The 17,423-nt window shown below is 47.3% G+C and overlaps 1 protein-coding gene across 2 annotated transcripts in view; it reads left to right on the forward strand.

The window, feature by feature from the left end:
* GOLM1 (golgi membrane protein 1) overlaps nucleotides 1–17,423 on the forward strand; it is a 55,571-nt gene that overhangs the window by 33,356 nt on the left and 4,792 nt on the right. For both annotated transcript variants that reach the window (XM_044265784.1, XM_044265782.1), the window contains exons 6-9: nucleotides 5,841–5,970; nucleotides 11,189–11,348; nucleotides 11,960–12,232; nucleotides 13,744–13,857. In XM_044265784.1, the coding sequence (XP_044121719.1) occupies nucleotides 5,841–5,970; nucleotides 11,189–11,348; nucleotides 11,960–12,232; nucleotides 13,744–13,857 (677 nt within the window). The remainder of the gene's footprint in view (nucleotides 1–5,840; nucleotides 5,971–11,188; nucleotides 11,349–11,959; nucleotides 12,233–13,743; nucleotides 13,858–17,423) is intronic.

Consider the following 17,423-nt stretch of genomic DNA (forward strand, 5'->3'; position numbering starts at 1 on the left):
TTCGAACACGGTGGTGTTCAGTTGAGGACCCCTGAGCTGGGCCAGTCATCAGCGATCACTAGCACTCAGACAGAAGTGAAGACGGCCCAGTCTCTGTATTATTCATCCTTAGAAGAAACCTTCAAACGCACTTCCCTTCCATTCTGTGAAATAGGATAAGCCGTTAATGCCCTCACTTGATGTATGTTGACTCAGAAGGCGCCGACCTCACTGGAAATCAGCAGTCGGCCAGGCCCAGCGACGGGAGGGTGGCTCTGCTCCCCGTGTCGGAGCGGACAGGGAGGGTGGCCAGGCCTGCTGGACTCCCCCTTTTTCTCTTAGGACGTTGATGGCTAGTTTGAAACGCTTTTTGGCTGACGTCAGTATTGAGGTGGTCGCGCCCAAAATGTTATCCCAGATACGGTGTGTTTCCTGGGGATGATGTTCATGGAGTGTTGGAAGCTGTCTTTGGGTTAGAGACCTTTTTTGACCCGATGAAGGGTGCAGATCCCTTGTTAGCAATATCTGCGAAGTTGTGCATTCCGTTGGTGGGACAGCGGAAGGTCACCCGCACGGCTGCTCTGGAAACACCCTTTCGGGCCCGAACCTGTTCTACCGGCAGTGCTGGGACTGGAAGAGCGGACAGGACAGCGAGGCCGCCTTCCTGATGCACAAGTTAGTGTTCATTCTTCCGAATCGACGTCCCCATTCCTCACTCCCACCCCTGTGGCAGACGTCACTAAGCGGTCACGTTCTTGTCGGTCTTGGTCACACACTGCCCTGCAGGCTTCCTCCCCAGAGCACGTAGGGTTGGCTTCTCACCTGAATTGCTTGTCCTCTCATTTCCACGCCACGAGGAAATAGTTTGCCAGAGCTGTTACTGGACGAGACCCAGCGCTGCCCTGAGGTTGCGTCCTGGACGATCAGGCCCCCCGCCTGCATAGACTCCTGTGTGGCGTACGACCCGCGCATCACCCATGATCACCCTGGCGGCAGGTCCCGCCTGTCTGCGTCTTCGCTCTAGTTGGTGGCTGGACGGTTGGCACGTGCACGGAAGCGGAAGCTCACCTGAGGCCTTCGGGACGTCACACTGTCACCGTCCCCACGGCCTGTGTCCCAGTGTTTGAGCTTCATTCGGAGGCTGTTTCCTTACGCTGTGGAGCTGGAATGGGGGAAGCTGGCCTCCACCCACAAGGCTGGGAGAGCGAGGTTTTGGCAGGGTTGAGAGCAGGAGAAAACAGTACGTATTTCCCATTTGTAGGTTTCTGAAGGTTCGGGAATGGCTGTGCCCGTTCGTTGGCTGGTCCCGAGCGTCTGGGATGCCGTCAGCGAACAGTGAACTGGCGTGTGTAGTACGTTCGGGGTTCAGACGGTCTCTCTTGTTCTGTGCGTTCGAACTACTGCGTACTAGTCTGTCACCTGCGGGTTGTCCGTTTGTGACAGTTTTACTTAAATGAATTTTTCAGCAAGTCGTCTCTTGATCTGTAAGCTGTCCAAAGTCCGGAAGTCCGTCTTCCGCTCTGTCTACAACCCCTGATGCCCTTCTCTGCATGTGGTTCTCGGGGACCCACGGACTCCTTTGCACCGTAGGTCACATTATAAGAGCTGCGGGCTGAGTGTGCGTACAGCTGGCTCTGAAGGGCCCGTGACCCAGAAGAGGCAGCTTGGGCCCTAGAAAGAGCATGGCACAAGGCCAGGAAACCCCAGGTCTGGCTTCTGCTTTCAGCCTTATCTCTCTCTCTCTGACCCTGGTCAGCGGCCCACATTCAGGTCACTTCCCAACTTCCTTATTTCTACAAGTGGGTAGTTCTCTCAATTACTCTACAACCTGACACACAGGATGCTCTTAAACTCTAGGCTGAAAGCTCCAGTGATGCCTCAGAATATCTTAGCTAAAAGGGGGCTCAGCCTGAGCCAGGTGAGGGGCTCCAATAACAGTTTTCTGATACTGCCTGGGCATCCTCCAGTTCAGTTCTTTTTTTTTATTTTTATTTTTTTAAAATGAAGCTTAAATTTTGGAGCAGTTTCAGGTTTGCAGAAGTATTACAAGAGCTCCTGTGTACTGCAGACCCGGTTTCCGTGTTGTTAACGCTTTCCACTGATGGGGTTTATTTGGCTCAGTTAATGGACCAGTGTGGATCCATCATTAACTAAAGTTCATACTTTGTCTATGTTTCCTCGGTTTTCCCCTAATGTCCTTTTTCTCTTCCCGGACAGTCTGTCCGTTCCCACAGTCCATCTGTTCAACGTTTTCTTAGAGTCCTCTTGGCTGTGACCGTTTCTCAGACTTACTTTTTTATGATCTTGTTAGTTTTAAGGAGTGCTGGTCAGTATGTTTTCTTATAGTTTGTTGCAGTTGGGATTTATCTGGTGTTTTTTTCATGGTTAAACTGGGGCAACACATTTCTAGGAGGAAGGCCACAGAGGTCAAGTACCACTTTCATTACTTTGTATCAAGGGTACATACTATCCATATGGCTTGTCCCTGTTGATGATAATCTTGATTACCTTACTGAGGTAGTGTTTATCTGGTTTCTTCACCATAAAGTTACTCTGTTATCTCTCCCTCTGTACTGGGAGAGACTCAGTTGGATGCCCCCTCAATCAACCATTTCTCTCTCTCTCTCTAAATTGGAGAGTGGTATTAAGAAGTCAAGTTCTGGGGCACCTGGGTGGCTCAGTTGGTTAGGCGACTGCCTCTGGCTCAGGTCATGATCCTGGAGTCCCAGGATCAAGTCCCACATCAGGGTCCTTGTTTAGCAGGGAGTCTGCTGCTCCTTCTGACTCTCCCTGATCTCATGCTCTCTCTCTCTCTCTCTTTAAAATAAATAAATAAATAAAACCTTAAGAAAAAAAAAGAAGCCAAGATCTGGGTACTAGGTGTGTTTGTTGCTGCTGAGGTGTGGTTGTTTCTAGGCCCCATCGGCTGCAGGGTAAAGAGGTCTGCGTGTGTACTAACCTGTGTTGTATACAGACATTGATGACTATTTCTATAGGTTCCCAGCTGTATGCATACTAAACCAAGCTTAAGTTCTGTCTTGTAAGATTGGTGTCTCCCGTTGTAATCTAAGTTAACAGAACAGTCTATTTTGGATATCTTCTCAACTTGGGAGAGTTTGCAATTATTAATATTTTGTGGCTCAAAATATTTTTAAAACTGCCTGTGGCAAAGACTGGCCATGGCTTCTCCAGATTCATGATTTTCTCCCACAATGTAATTCCTGCATTTCCAAACCCTCCTTGCAGTGAAGTATGGCCTGGTGACCAAGTTCTGGCCAGTGCGGGAAGGAAGTGGAAGCACAGGACCGTAGGAAGTCTTCTGAAAGTGAGGATGGTCCACCAGACCCCATCTGGTTTACCTTTCCCCTCATTCCTTCCTGTTGCTTGGGACTCATGCAAGATGGCTGGGCCACTGTAGCCATCTTGGATCATGAGGCTGGAAACCTGTGCTAGGATCATGAAACAGAGAAGGCTGTATCCCTGATGATTCAGAATGGCCATCCTGGTGCTGGGCTACCTACATGAGACTTCAATTTATGGAAGGAGCAGATTGGTACCATTTGCCCTTCCTGTTTCTCCCAGCCAAACCTGATAAGCTAACTTACTGACTTTCTGAAAGTGCCTTCAGATACTGTTCTTACACGGTTATTTTCGTGAATCCTTCTCTATTACCCAAAAAAAGATTTCTTAGGGAAGGTCACTTAGAATGGAATCCTACCTAGTGGGGAGTAGAGAAGGGTAGCTAGGACTTGTTCTAGAAAAGAAAGAGGACGTGAGGAGCTCATAGTGGTCTGGGTGAGGCAGAGGTATCCTGTGGTCCTGGAGATGAGCTAAGAGGAGTAGTATTTTGGGCATGGTTGTACAGGTGACTAGTTATGTGGGCCCCACTGGGAAAGTCTCCTCCTTTCTGGAACTCAGGACGGGGATGTTAGATCTCTGTCATAGTTGTGCAGATCTCCCAGTGGGTTTGTTTTCTTTTTCTTTTTCTCCCCAGTCTGTTTTCTGTTACTATGACTGGGTCATGTCTGTTGTTCTCTCTTGCAGTTCATGGATTCTTGCCTCCATTCTGCTACTTGCACTCATTCCTTAAGTTCTTTAATTTTGGTTATTGCATTTTTCAGTTTGGAAATTTCCATGTGGTTCTTCCTTACATCTTCTGTTTCTTTGCTGAGACATTTAGTCTTTCATTTGTTTCAAGCATCTTCGAATTGCTCACTGAAACATTTCTCTGGTGCCTGTTTGGATATGTTTGTCAGATCATTGTAACTTCTCTGTCATGTCAGTGGTGGAATCTGTTGGTGGTCTCTCTTCACTCATTTGAGATCTTCTTGGTGCTTGAGGTGATGGTGGTTTTCAGTTGAAACCTCTGGTTGTTGGGAGAAGCCCTGACTCATCGCTGACTTGCTTGGCTACCACCCCGAGGGGAGAGGACACATTCCCATCAGTGGGGGCCGAAACACAGGCTTCTTCCCACGTGCTCTCCGGTGTCACCTCTGGGGTGTTCTGTAGACCCAAAGCCCTGGCCAGTCTGCCTTCTCTCCTACCAATTCAATCTTCTTCTGTTTGTTTTAAATACAATGCCCAGGGTTTGCAGTTGTACTTAGTGGGAGAAATAGGGAAAAATCTTTCTATCCCATCTTCCCGGAAGTGGAAGTCCAGCTGGATTTTGACACTGTCTAGTGTTAGCACAAACCACACAGGCTTTAGTCCCACAAGACTCTTCCCTCTTCACATGACACCCACAAGTTCTGTGTGTCCCCAAGGCACCTGTACTCTGTCTCCTAGCTACAAGTTCAGTGCTTCCCGAACCCCTCAGGGTTGGTACTTCTCTAGGATGGCTGACAGAACTCTGCCTAGGGCTGTGCTCACGACGAGAGGCTCATTAGAAGGGCTGTGTCTCAGGAACAGCTACATGGTGGAGTCTTGGTTTTAGGGCCGTTGTAGGAGAAATAGCTCCTTTCCTGGTGGCGTTGGGGTGCCGCCTTTCTAGTACGTGGTGTTCACCGACTGAGAAGCTTGTCAAGCCTTGTCACCCAGAGATTTTTCCTGAGGTTTTACTACATAGGCACGATTGATTAAATCGTCGGCCACATAATTGAACTCCAGCTCTACTCTCCCCATTCCCTGGAGGGAGGTGGTGGGGCTGAAAGTTCCAGCCCTGTTAATCATGGGGGTGATCCCCCTGGCCGCCAGCCCCCATTGTCAGGCTCTGTGAGCTGGCACATTAGCGCAAATCGGGTGTGATCCAGGGGGCTCATTTGACTGACAGAAGACCCTCCTATAAGTCAGGAAATTCCAAGGGCTTTAGGAGCTTTGTGCTAGTAGCTCAGAGACCTAGCTCAGAGGGGAAAAGACCATATAGCTATCTCTGATTATACCACAGTTTATATTTTAAAAACTTCTTCAAATATTTTATTTGTTTGAGAGGGAGGGAGGGAGAGAGAGAGAGAGAGAGAGAAACCGTGCGTGCGAGCACAGAGGGAGGAGAAGCAGACTCCGCGCTGAGCAGGGAGCCTGACATGGGGCTCGATCCCAGGACTCTGGGATCATGACCTGAGCCGAAGGCAGACGCTTAACTGACCGAGCCACCCAGGTGTCCGTAAGAATTATTTTTTCCTAACCAATGAAGTTCACCTGTTTTAGAACAGTGTGACAGATTTGTAGTTTCAGTCAACTCCAGTTTTCTTGCCATTTAGTACTGAAACCACATGCCTTATGTGCCCTCTCGCGGTGGAGAGCTGGACCCAGGAGGAAGACGAGCCGTGTCTGACGCGGTGGATTGCACGCGCATGGCAGGGGAGACTTGCGGTGTAGACCCATCCCTAAATCTTTGTCTTTCCCTTTGCTTTCTCTCCCCGGAGGAGCCAGTGCATCAGTCAGATGAAGGAGGTGAAGGAGCAGTGTGAGGAGCGGATAGAAGAAGTCACGAGAAAGGGGAAGGAGGCCGTTGCTTCCAGAGACCCGAGTGAAAAAAAGGACCAAAACCAGCAGGTAATTCTGGGAGTTTTTCTGCCCAGGATTCCAGAAGGCGTTCCTCGCCTCTCCTCAGGCATCCTGTTCCCTTGTCTGCAGACGGATTGGCACTTCTCTCTGCTCTCCGCTGTGGGTTTGGTTCCCTGAGACACGCCAGCTGTTCCCAGGACGTGACACTCTGAAGGGCATCAGGGCTCTCTGCCTTGTCCTTTGGCTCAGGGCGTCAGCGGGGTTGCTTCAGCGAAAGTCTACAGCCCCCCTGGGAGAGGCTTCAGTACTGTGGTCCCTGCACCAGCGGGGCAGGGGTGGGGCTGCTGAGCGCCCCTGGTGGCCGGGCATGTGCTGCTCGGCCCATGACGCAGCTGCTGGAGGACTTTGGGAAACCTGCGTGTTTGTTGGCTGTAGATACAGCAGCTTTATTGAGAGACACTTCACAGACCATTCCATTCACCCACATATAGTTACAATTCGTTGGTTTTTCGTTTATTCACAAAATTGTGCAGCCATCATCACAGTCCATTTTAGAACATTCTTGTTCCCCCCAATAAACCCCATAACCGTTGGCTCCTAGAAAACCATTAATCTGCTTTCTGTCTCCCATCACTTTGCGTAGCTGGACATCTCCTGTCGGTAGAATCATAGCCGTGTGACTGTGTGTGTCTGGATCGTGTCACTTAGTGTACAGCTTTCCAGGTCCGCCTGCGGGTTCGCGTGTGTGACTGCTTCACTCCTGTTTGTGCTGGCAGTATTGTGTGCAGAGGCCGTGTTTTGTTGATTCATTTGTCAGTTGATAGGAATTCGGGTTATTTCTAGTTTTAGGCAGATTATGAATAATGCTGCTATGAACATGTGTGTAGATATTTTTGTATGGAGGTAAGTTTTCATTTCCCTTAGGTGTATACTAGGAGTGGAATCTTCTGATCCGTAGTCAGACGCGTTATCCATTGTGCCACTGGCCCTGTTATACCTAGGAGTGGAGTTGCCGGGTCATATGGTAACTCGATGTTTAATGAGAAGTTTCTCAGACTGTTTTCAAAAACCAATCACACTCTTTTATATTTTGACCAGCACTTTGAGGGGTCTCGTTTCTCCACATCCTGGCCAGCTCTTACCTGTCTTTGTCATTGTAGCCATGCTCGTGGGTGTGGGCCCTGGGTCAGTGTGGTTTGGGTTTGCATTTCCACGATAACTAACATTGAGCATCTTTTCTTGTGCTTTATTGGCCATTTGTATCTTTTTGGAGAAATGTCTGTACACTTTTACCCATTTTTAAATTGAGTTATTTTATAATTGAGTTGGAGTTCTTTATATATTCATATATATGAAGATATTAGCTATGATTTGCAAGTATTTTTTCCTATTCTGGGAGTTTTTTTTTTTTTTTTACTTTCTTCATGGTGCTTATTGGAATATGAAAGTTTTTCATTTTGATGAAGTCCAGTTTATTATTTATTCTGTTGTGTGTTCCTTTGGTGTTGTAAATTTAAAATGCTTTGCCTAATCCAAGGTCTTGAAAATATTAAGAGTTTTATAATTCCTACCTCTTACATTTAGTCCTAAGGCCCATTTTGAGTTAATTTTTTGTATTTGGTATGAAGTAGGGGTCCAACTTCACTGTTTTGCTTATGGATATCCAGTTGTCTCTTGGCACTTTTTTTGGGGGAAAACAAACAAAACAAAACTTATTTTTTCCATGGAACTGTCACGAGACCCTTGTCAAAAATCAGTTTACTGTAACTATGAGGGTTTATTGCGGATTCTCCGTTCTGTTTTGGTCTGTTTGTCCCTTATTTTGGTACCATATGTGCAGCCTTTATTACTGTGGCTTTGTAGTAAGCTTTGAATTCAGGGAGTATGACTCCTCCAATGTTGTTTTAAAGATTTTATGAACAAAAATGGGGGAGCAGCGGAGGGAGAGGGAAGAGCAGGCTCTCTACTGAGCTGAGAGCTGGGCTTGTTCCCAGGGCCCTGAGATCGTGATCTGACCCGAAGGCAGACACTTAACTGACTGAGCCACCCAAGTGCCTCCTTTTTTTTTTTTTTTAAAGATTTTATTTATTTATTTGACAGAGAGAAATCACAAGTAGACTGAGAGGCAGGCAGAGAGAGAGAGGGAAGCAGGCTCCCTGCTGAGCAGAGAGCCCGATGCGGGACTCGATCCCAGGACCCTGAGATCATGACCTGAGCCGAAGGCAGCGTCTTAACCCACTGAGCCACCCAGGTGCCCTTTGATTTTAATTTTTTAAAAATATTTATTTCTTTTAGGGAAGGGACAGTGGGAAGAGTAGAGAGAGAGAGAATCTCCATCAGACCCCCCACCGAGCACGGAGCCGACTCAGGGCTGGTAATGACCTGAGCCAAAACCAAGAGTCAGATGCTTAACTGACTGTGCCACCCATGCACCCTTCCAACATTGTATTTAATTTAATTTAATTAATTTATTGATTTATTTAATTTGAGAGAGAGCACAAGTGGGAGTAGGAGCAGAGGGAGAGGGAGACGCAGTCTCTGCACTAAGCAGGGAGCCTGATGTGGGGCTTGATCCAGGGACTCCAGGATCACTGCCTGAGCAGAAGGCAGGTGCTTTGGTGACTGAGCCTCCCAGGTACCCCCAATGTTGTTCTTTTTAAGGACTATTTTGGTTATTCTGTGCCAGCTGAATTTCCATATGAGTTTTAGGATCTGCTTGTCCGTTTCTTCAACAAAGCCAGGTGAGATTTTGACTGAAATTATATTGAGTCTGTTGATCAGTTTGGAAGTATTGCCGTCTTAGCAACATTAAGTCTAGTGTCCTATGAATGTGGGACGTCCTTCCACTCATTTAAGTCCTTTAAAAATCTCTCAATGTGTTATAGTTTGCAGAAGTCTTGTACTTCTTTGTTCAATTTATTTTTTATGCTGTTACAAATGGAATTGTTTTATTTTCATATTCATTGCTAGTTCTGTAGAAATAGAATTCATTTGTTTATTTTGATCTGGTATATTGCAATCTTGCTGAACTTTATTCTAATAGTATTTTTTGATATCTGATTTCTTTGAATTTTCTATATACAGTATTATGTCATCAAAGCGGAGATAGTTTTACATTTTTCCTTCCCACTCTGGATGCCTTTGTTTCTTATGACCTAATTGCACTGGCTAGAACCTCCATTCAGTGTTAACAGAAGTGGAAAAACAGATATCCTTGTTCTTGATCATGGAGGGAAAACATTCCATTTTTACCATTAAGCTTGATGTTAGCTGTGTGTTTTCATGGATAGACTTTATCAAGTCGAGGAAGTCCCCTTCTGTTTCTTGTTTTAAAGATTTATTTTAGAGAGCACAGGAGAGAGGTGGGAGGGAGAGGGAGAGACAGAATCCCTTGTAGACTCCCCTCTGAGCTCAGAGCCTGAGGCGGAATTCCCACCTCCTGACCTTGAGATCCTGACCGGAGCCTGGAGCCCAAACCGGAAGTTGGACACTTAATCCACTGAACCACCCAGGCGCCCCTTCCCTTTTGATCTTAATTGTTGAGTGTTTTTATCAGGAGGTGTTGGATTTTGTCAAATTCTTTTTCTCAGTTTATTGAGATGATCATGTGGGTTTTTTTGTCTGTTATGCTTCTGATACACTGTTACACGGATTTTTACATGTTTCACCTTGCATTCATGGTTATTTATCCCTCTTGGTCATGGTATATAATCTTTTTATATGTTGCTGGATTTGGTTTGCTAGTATTTTGTTAAGGATTTTAGTGTTTATATTCATAAGAAATACTGGTTTTCTTGTAGTGTTTTTGGTTTTGATATCTATTAATATTGGACTCATAGAATGAGTTGGGGCATATTCCTTTCAGGGTTTGGGTGTTTTTGTTTTGTTTTTTGGTGGTTTTTTGTTTGTTTGTTTGTTTTTGGTTTTTTTGGGGAAGAGTTTTTGAAGATCTGGTATTGATTGGTCTGTAAATGCTTGGTGGGGTTCACTTGTGAAGTCATCTGGGCTTGGGCTTTTCTTTGGGGGAAGTTTTTAAATTACTAATTCAATCTCTTATTATGTAAGAAGTCTTTACACATTTTCTATTTTTAAAGAAATTTGAGAGAGAGGGACTGGGTGGAGGGCCAGTGGGAGAGAATGTGGGGCTCGATCTCACGGCCCATGAGATCATGACCTGAGCTGAAACCAAGAGTCAGACGCAACCGACTGAGCCACTCAGGCGCCCCTCACATTTTCTATTTCTTGAGTCAGTTTTGGTAGTTTGTATTGTTCTCGGAACTTGGTTACTGTCCTCTAAGTCTTCAAAGCTGACATAGTTATTCGTGGTGTTCCTTTTTAATATTTTTATTTGCGTAAGGTTAGTAGTGTTGTCCCATTTTATTTTTTATTTTAGTAATTTGAGTTTTCTCTTTTTCTTGGTTAATCCAGCTAAAAAGTTTGTCAATTTTGTTCAACTTTTTGAAGAACAAACTTTGATTTCATTCATGTTCTCTGTTTTTCTGTTCTGTATTTCATGAATTCCTTTATTCCTGCACCAACCTTTATTATTTCCTTCTTTGCTTTAGGTTCTGTTTGCTCTTCTTTTTCCAGTGTCTTACGGTGGAAGATTAGGTTACCGATTTACCATCTGCTTGATATAGACCTGCACATTTCCCCCTAAGCACTGCTTTAACAGCCTCCCATAAGTTTGGTATGTCATGTATTTGTTTTAATTTTTTTCGAGATACTCTCTTTATGCCTAGTGATTCCTTTGACCCATTGGTTTAATTTAGGAACATGTTGCCTAATTCCCACATGTTTGTGAGTTTCTCAAATTTTATTGTCATTGATAATTTCAGTCCATCGTGATTGTCATCATACAGAGTATGTTCTCCAGTCATTTCAGATTTGTTGAGGCTTGTTTCATGGCCTAGCCTCTGGCCTGGGGAATGTTCCATGTGCCCTTGAAGAGTGTGTTTTGCTCTTGTCAGGTCAGTGTTCTGCGGAGGTCAGCCTGGTCTGGTTTGTTTATAGCGTTCAGGTCATCCTTGTCCTTGTTGATCAGACTGCTAGAAACATACTTGTTAATCGGTTACTGAAAGTACTTTCTGGGGGATCTTAACCTTCGACCTTTGCATTTATGCCAGGTAGTATGGCACAACTAGGGTGGATCAAGGCCTTTCTCGGGGTTTGGGTGTTTTGTCAGAAGGATGTCCATTGCCTTGCATGGGGTTGTTGTGAGGTTTAAGGTCACGGAGCCCCCGGCTGTCGTGCGCTCCTATTTCAGCTCCGAGCCCCCAGCGAGCTTCAGCCCAGGCCGCAGGAGGCAGACCTGCCCCAGGCAGAGGTGCTGCCGGTGAAAGGAAACGTGCCCAGCAACGGCGAGCCCCAGACACCAGCCCCCAGTTCTGAGGCGGCTTTGGATTTGAAGAGACCAGGTGAGAGAGGTAAGTGAAGCCTGGTAATTGCACATTTAAGCCCTAAGATAGACATAGTGGCAGTCCGGCATCTTTGCTGATGGCCTCACGGCAAAGTGTCCCTGTGGGAGGCAGCCGGTGAGCTGGGTTTGGGCTGCCGGAGGCAGGTGAAGGTCTCTCCGGGTGTCTGGAATTGGGGCCGCCAGGCTTTTCCTTGTCTTACTGTCATCCCTGTAGACTGTCTAGTCCTTTGGCAGCCTGTGACGGTCCAGGCTGTGCTTCCCCGAGGACATCATGGGGACTGCGGGATGACGGGGAGATGCCTGAGGCTTGGGCAGCCGCATGGGAACAGGGGGCCTTGTCTCAGATACAGACGATGGTCCGATAACTTTGGCTCGTACGTTGTCACTGAAAGCAAATAACTTGTCCAGATTTTCTTGCTAAACCGCTTCTCGTCCGTTCTGAAGTTGAGCCGCAGGTGTGGAGAAGCCGCAGTCTTCGGGCGCCACAGAACCCGCCGCCCCGTTGCTCCGGCCCACAGCCCTTGGGAAGGCTCTGGGAACTGAGTGGTGGGAGGGTTTTTGTTTTCATTTTAATTCAGCTAAATGCTGGTGAGGCCACAGCTAACTGTCCCTGCACAGAGGAAACCAACGAGATCCAGGTCGCCAGTGAGGAGGAGCTTCCGAGGGACCGCCTGGGGCTGCGGCCGGAGCCGGGCCGCGAGCGGGCGGTGGAGGCGGACGCACCCGCGGCTGGAAGGGGCCCCGGGGGCGCTGGCGCGGTGGGCCAGACCGCACGGGCGCCAGCGGCGAGGCTGGCCGGCCCGGAAAATCGGGACGCGGAGGACCTGGAGCGGGATCAGCTGGTCATCCGTGATGGGCAGGAGGAGGAGGAGCAGGACGCGGCCGAGGAAGGTGGGTGCGCCGCTCTGTGGGTCGTCTGCGGACTCCGCTCCGCTGCTCTCCGTCGGCCGCGGGCCGGGCCCCTGCGAAGGGCCCCGTTGGCGATTTGGTGGTTCTTGTTGGCCGGGTCTCCGCGAGCAGGCGGGAGGGAAGAGCACGGCAGGTGGAGGTGTCCCAAGTGACCCAGCGGGTGGGCGGTGGCTACGGGCGGTTTCCGGGGAAGGCGGTGAGGCGGGCGCTCGGCGCCAGTGAACGCTGCCCCCGCTCTGGAACACGGGCCCGCCTGCGTCCGCATCCGCGCGTGTTGTCACCACCACTGCCTGGTGACGGGGGGGTGGGGGGTGACCGGGGGGGGGCGGTGACTGGGTAGATGGGGTTTCGGGCATATTTGAGCCTGGCAGCAAAGGGACCCATGAATCCCATCTGGTTTGGTGCACTTTTTTTTTTTTTTTTCCAAAGATACAGTGTGTATCTTTTAAAGATAAAGTGTGGGAAAACAGATCAACACAATATTCTGGGATGTATTTATGTCCCTAAAAGCTGTTCCAACTGAGCCAGGAACACTTATGGACAATACCTGTGCTCTGGGACAGGTCACTAACAAGAAGGGGAGAATGTGCTTATTTGTGGAAATTACCGATTCCAGATCTCATTTGTGCTCCAGTTTGTCTTTCTGAAGACTGTGTTTTCACAAGGTTTCAGTTAAAGAATTAAAAAGAGGAGGAAGCTCGGGTGGCTGACCCAGTGGCACTCAGGTTTCAGACTGGCCACAGAGGGGGGCATGAGAAGACTGATTTGAGAGCCTGCGGGATCCGCGTCATCCTGGGGCCTGGGGCCGCGGTCGCCATCCCATCTGTAGAGTAAAGCGGCAGGGCCCAAAGGCGTGGCCTTTGCTTCCACTTCAGGCCATGAGTGCAGGAGATGTAACTAGAACCAGGTCTCCCAGACACGCGTTTCAAAGATTTTGTTTACTTACCTGTACGTGGATGTAAATATCTGAATATGCCTCTTGAACGCCTTTGGTCCTGATCACCTAGCGTGGTGGAGGTCCTCTGCAGGGCTGACTGTGGCGATGAATGGTCTAATTCTGTAGGGATGATGGAAAAGCCTTCGGCACCCAGCGGCCACTCCCATTTCCTTCCTTGGGAGCCAGGGGCCCTTCGCAGGAGGTGCCGTCACTAACTAGAAACCTGCTTCCAGCAACAGCCTTGAGTTGACGGCCTTAAGAAAACAAAAACAAAAACAGCCCTGGGATTTGGGGTTAATTAGCTAGTTTTCCGAGTTCCAGCCCAGAGTACAGCCCTGAGGTGAGGGTCTGGGTGTATCCGGACTCAGAGTTGAAGTGGGGGCCTACGGAAGCGGAGGACTCGCAGCAGCTCTTCGTAGTGGCAGTGGGCACACAAGCGCCACCGTTCTCTGAGAGGTCGCAGAGAGACCGATAAGCTGTGACTGGGCTCTGGAGCTCCTGCGGCATCGAGAGAGTCATGTGGGTTGTGTTGGCTGTGCCTGTGCTCATTTTTCAGGGAGACACGAGCAAAAGCTGGGGGGAGAGGAGGACTACAACATGGATGAAAATGAGGCAGAATCAGAAACCGATAAGCAGGCAGCCCTAGCAGGGAACAACAGAAACCTGAACGGTAAGAGGCCTGCCGAGGCGGTGGGCTTGCCTCGCGTTTCACATTGTGGTCCTTTGTTCTCTTTGGCGGTGACTAAACACTGAAGCCCAGCACTTATGTTATAAGTAATGCATCCAGGGGCGCCTGGGTGGCTCAGTGGGCTAAAGCCTCTGCCTTCGGCTCAGGTCATGATCCCAGGGTCCTGGGATCGAACCCTGCATCGGGCTCTCTGCTCGGCAGGGGAGTCTGCTTCCATTCTTCTCTCTTTGCCTGCTTCTCTGCCTACTTATGATCTCTGTCTGTCAAATAAATAAAATCTTAAAAAAAAATTAATGCATCCAGTCCAGAAGCCTTTGAACATGGGGCAGTGGAGGGAAGGGGAGGACTGAGAAGTCTAAGATGAAGACCTTCCAGAAGGTCTGTGTGTGTTGGGGGGATCAAGCCCTCAGGTATTGGCTGGAGGATTTGTCTTCATGACACCTAAGGATTTTCCAACAGGTGGCTCGGTCACCTCTCGTCACACTGTATCAGTAATCCAAAAGCCCTTACATCTGCACAGTACTTCCAAGCAGCTTTTTAGAGTGGCAGTTTGCATTATTATTTGGAATTTTGAAGCGCCCTGGGATGTATCAGCTTCTGGATTTGTCCATATACTTGTGATTGGATTCTGGTTGGACAGTTTTACAGCTGCAGGGTGCTCCTCTAGCTCCACCCCCCAGGAGGCAGGTCATGGCAGGTTGACGGCTTGGTCAAGGTATTGCCCGCCGGTCTCGTCCATTGCAAAGGGGGCCATTTTCCCTTAGTAATTGAGAAGTCATCTAGAGGGGGATGCTTTGAAACGGTGTGGCTTTAGCGTCCATTGAAAACCCTTGTCTGATGGTGGCTTCTCTAATGCCGTCACCCTGCCACATACCCTCTCGTAGTATCATGTGGTTTCATGGTTCCTTTTTATAAAATTCATTTTACCAGATTCTTAGTGTTTCCTTTCCTGGTTAAGAGTTCTTTACATGCGAGGGAGATTGCCCTTTATCTGTGGTGTAAGTTGCAAATACTTCTTCCCAGTCTGTTTTGGTTTTATGTATGGTGTTTTTCGCCACGTGAATGTTTCAAAATATATCTTTTCTTTTATTGCCTCCAAATATTGAGTCATAGTAAGTTTTTCCATCTAGTGTTGGAAGAATTCATTTGTGTGTTTAAGTATGCTTTCAAATTTTTCTTTTAGTTCTATTAAAAAGTAAAACACAAATTCAGAAAACCACAATTTTTTAAAAAAAATATATTTATTTGACAGAGAGAGCACACACACAGTGGTAGTGGCAGGCAGAGGGAGAAGCAGGCTCCTAGCCGAGCAGGAGGGAGCCCGAAGTGGGGCTCGATCCCAGGGCGCTGGGAGCATGACCCAAATTGAAGGCAGATGCTTAATGATTGAGCCACCCAGTACCCCTAAAAACAATGTTTTTAGGATTCCATCCCCACCCTCCTCAAAGACTAGAACTTGACCAGCCCTCCAGAAGCCCCATTTCTCCCCATAATAGCCCCCTATCCTGACCTTTCTAGTAGGTATTTTCTTGCATTTCTTTGTGGGCTGAACACTCAAGTGGGCATCCCTGGACACCGGAGTTTAATTGTGCCCATCTTCTTAAAATTGCTAGCTCTTAAAATCATAGTCTACAGGTTCCCCCTCCACTCCTTTCCTCCATTTGCCCTGGAGTTTTCCATAGTCTGTATAGTGCTGATAGTACCTTCATAGTGCTGTTTAGTATGTTCTTTCCTGTTTCCCGCATATTGGCAGCTGATATCCACAGGCTTGGTTCAGATTGGGCACAAGCCCTTGGTCAAGTGGGAGGCGATGGCATGTTCTTTCATCAGAAGGCAAGGAGCGCCTTTCTTTTCCTGACTGAACTAGCAGTTGGTATTCAGTGCTTTCATTAATTCATTCATGGTATTCTAATTCAGCTTTTTCTATTCCACTAGTTAATTGGAATATTTTTATGAACAGGCACGTCAGTGGTTTTAGTCATATAACATAGGATAAAAATGCTTGTTTTTATTTACCCATTTTCAAAATAATGAATTATTTCCCTGTCATCCTTTGAAGGTGAAAATACAAATTCATTGAATTTAAAGCTGTTTGATGGGTTTTGTTCAATTATATTATCCTTTTTGAAATTCAAGTTGTCCTATCTTTTTTGGCCACTGGTACCTTCCCCCGCTTTAATCTGAACCTTCAGGTCCTCTGTCTCTTCTCCCTGTCCTGCTCAGCCATAGCTCTCCTCCACACTCAGCCGTTCCCCCTCCCCCCATGGGGCTCTACCTGGGGAGCCCCAGAAAGGAGTCCTGGCAAATGAGTGTCAGACGTTCATGGGGCTCAGCCTCCCCTGGCCCTTCAGTCCTTACCACAGCTACTTTGTGGTCATCTGCTGCGGGAGTAGCAGAGTCTCCTGCTTTCCAGTTGCAGTTTGTCCCTTCACCCAGGTGCTTTCTGGTGTCTTTTGGCTGCTTGGGTTTCTGTTCTATTCCCAGGTCCGTTGGGTGCTCCAGGGCTCCTGTTTTCTTTCTAGACTCTGCTAGCCTACAAGCACTGTCCATTGTTTTCGTCTCTACTTGTATTTTGGGGTCTATAGGCTTCCTTGTCATCTACTCTTGAAAATGTCTGACTTTTGAGTTTTTCAGTGTAGTCGCTTTATGTAGGGACCCTGAAATACAAAATCTATGGCACAGTTGCCACCATTTTTCCAGGATCATCATCTGTTTTTATATTTTACATTTAGATCTCGAATTCATAATTAATTCCAAATGTATTCAGGTAGTGTGGCAAAAGGTTGGCTCCATTTTTCTTTTTCCTAAGGGCAACACCAGCTCAAGGCTACTTATTTGAGGTGCCACCTTAACCAAGTAAACTTCTGTATGCACTTAGGTCTACTTTTCAGACTTTCTGTTCCATTGGTTTCCCTGCTGACTCACACTATACCACACTGTTCTAAGGATAACAGCACTCCCCCACCCCCCTTTTAAAAAATATCTGACAAGTCTACTTCTGGAAGAGTTTGGTCAAGATCTCTGTATAATGCTTCTTCCCATTTGGATTCCTGCTTGAACTCGAAATCAGAAATGTTAGATCTTCTCATTCTACACATCTCCTACCCTGTTTTTTTTTTTCATAATACCCATTTCTGCTTCCCTGATCTACTACATTCACAATTTCCTCAGACATAGCTTCGAGATCACCAGTTTTTTCCTCCAGCTATGCCTTATCTGTTAATTCATGCTTTGTTTCTAATCTTCTCATATCTAAACTTTCTTATTCTTTGCCCATGTTTACAAACGTTATCTTCCAGTTGCAGTATCTGAAAAACCTTGTGGGTATTTATCAGATTGTCCTCAGGATACCTTCTTTTCTTGGGTTTTGTGCTTTTTAACTGTGAGCTACTGGTTTCCTGGGAACAGTTATCAGTAGAAGCCTCTGGGGTTACACTGGCACTGCACTAGAGGTCATTTGCCTCTAGCAGTCTCAAGAAGGGCACAACAAAATCACCACTTCTTTAATAACGTACATTCTCTTCAAGGTATTTTTTTGAATCACAGAG

This window comes from Neovison vison, chromosome 9 (genome assembly GCF_020171115.1).
Source record: "Neovison vison isolate M4711 chromosome 9, ASM_NN_V1, whole genome shotgun sequence".
Lineage (NCBI taxonomy): Eukaryota > Metazoa > Chordata > Mammalia > Carnivora > Mustelidae > Neogale > Neogale vison.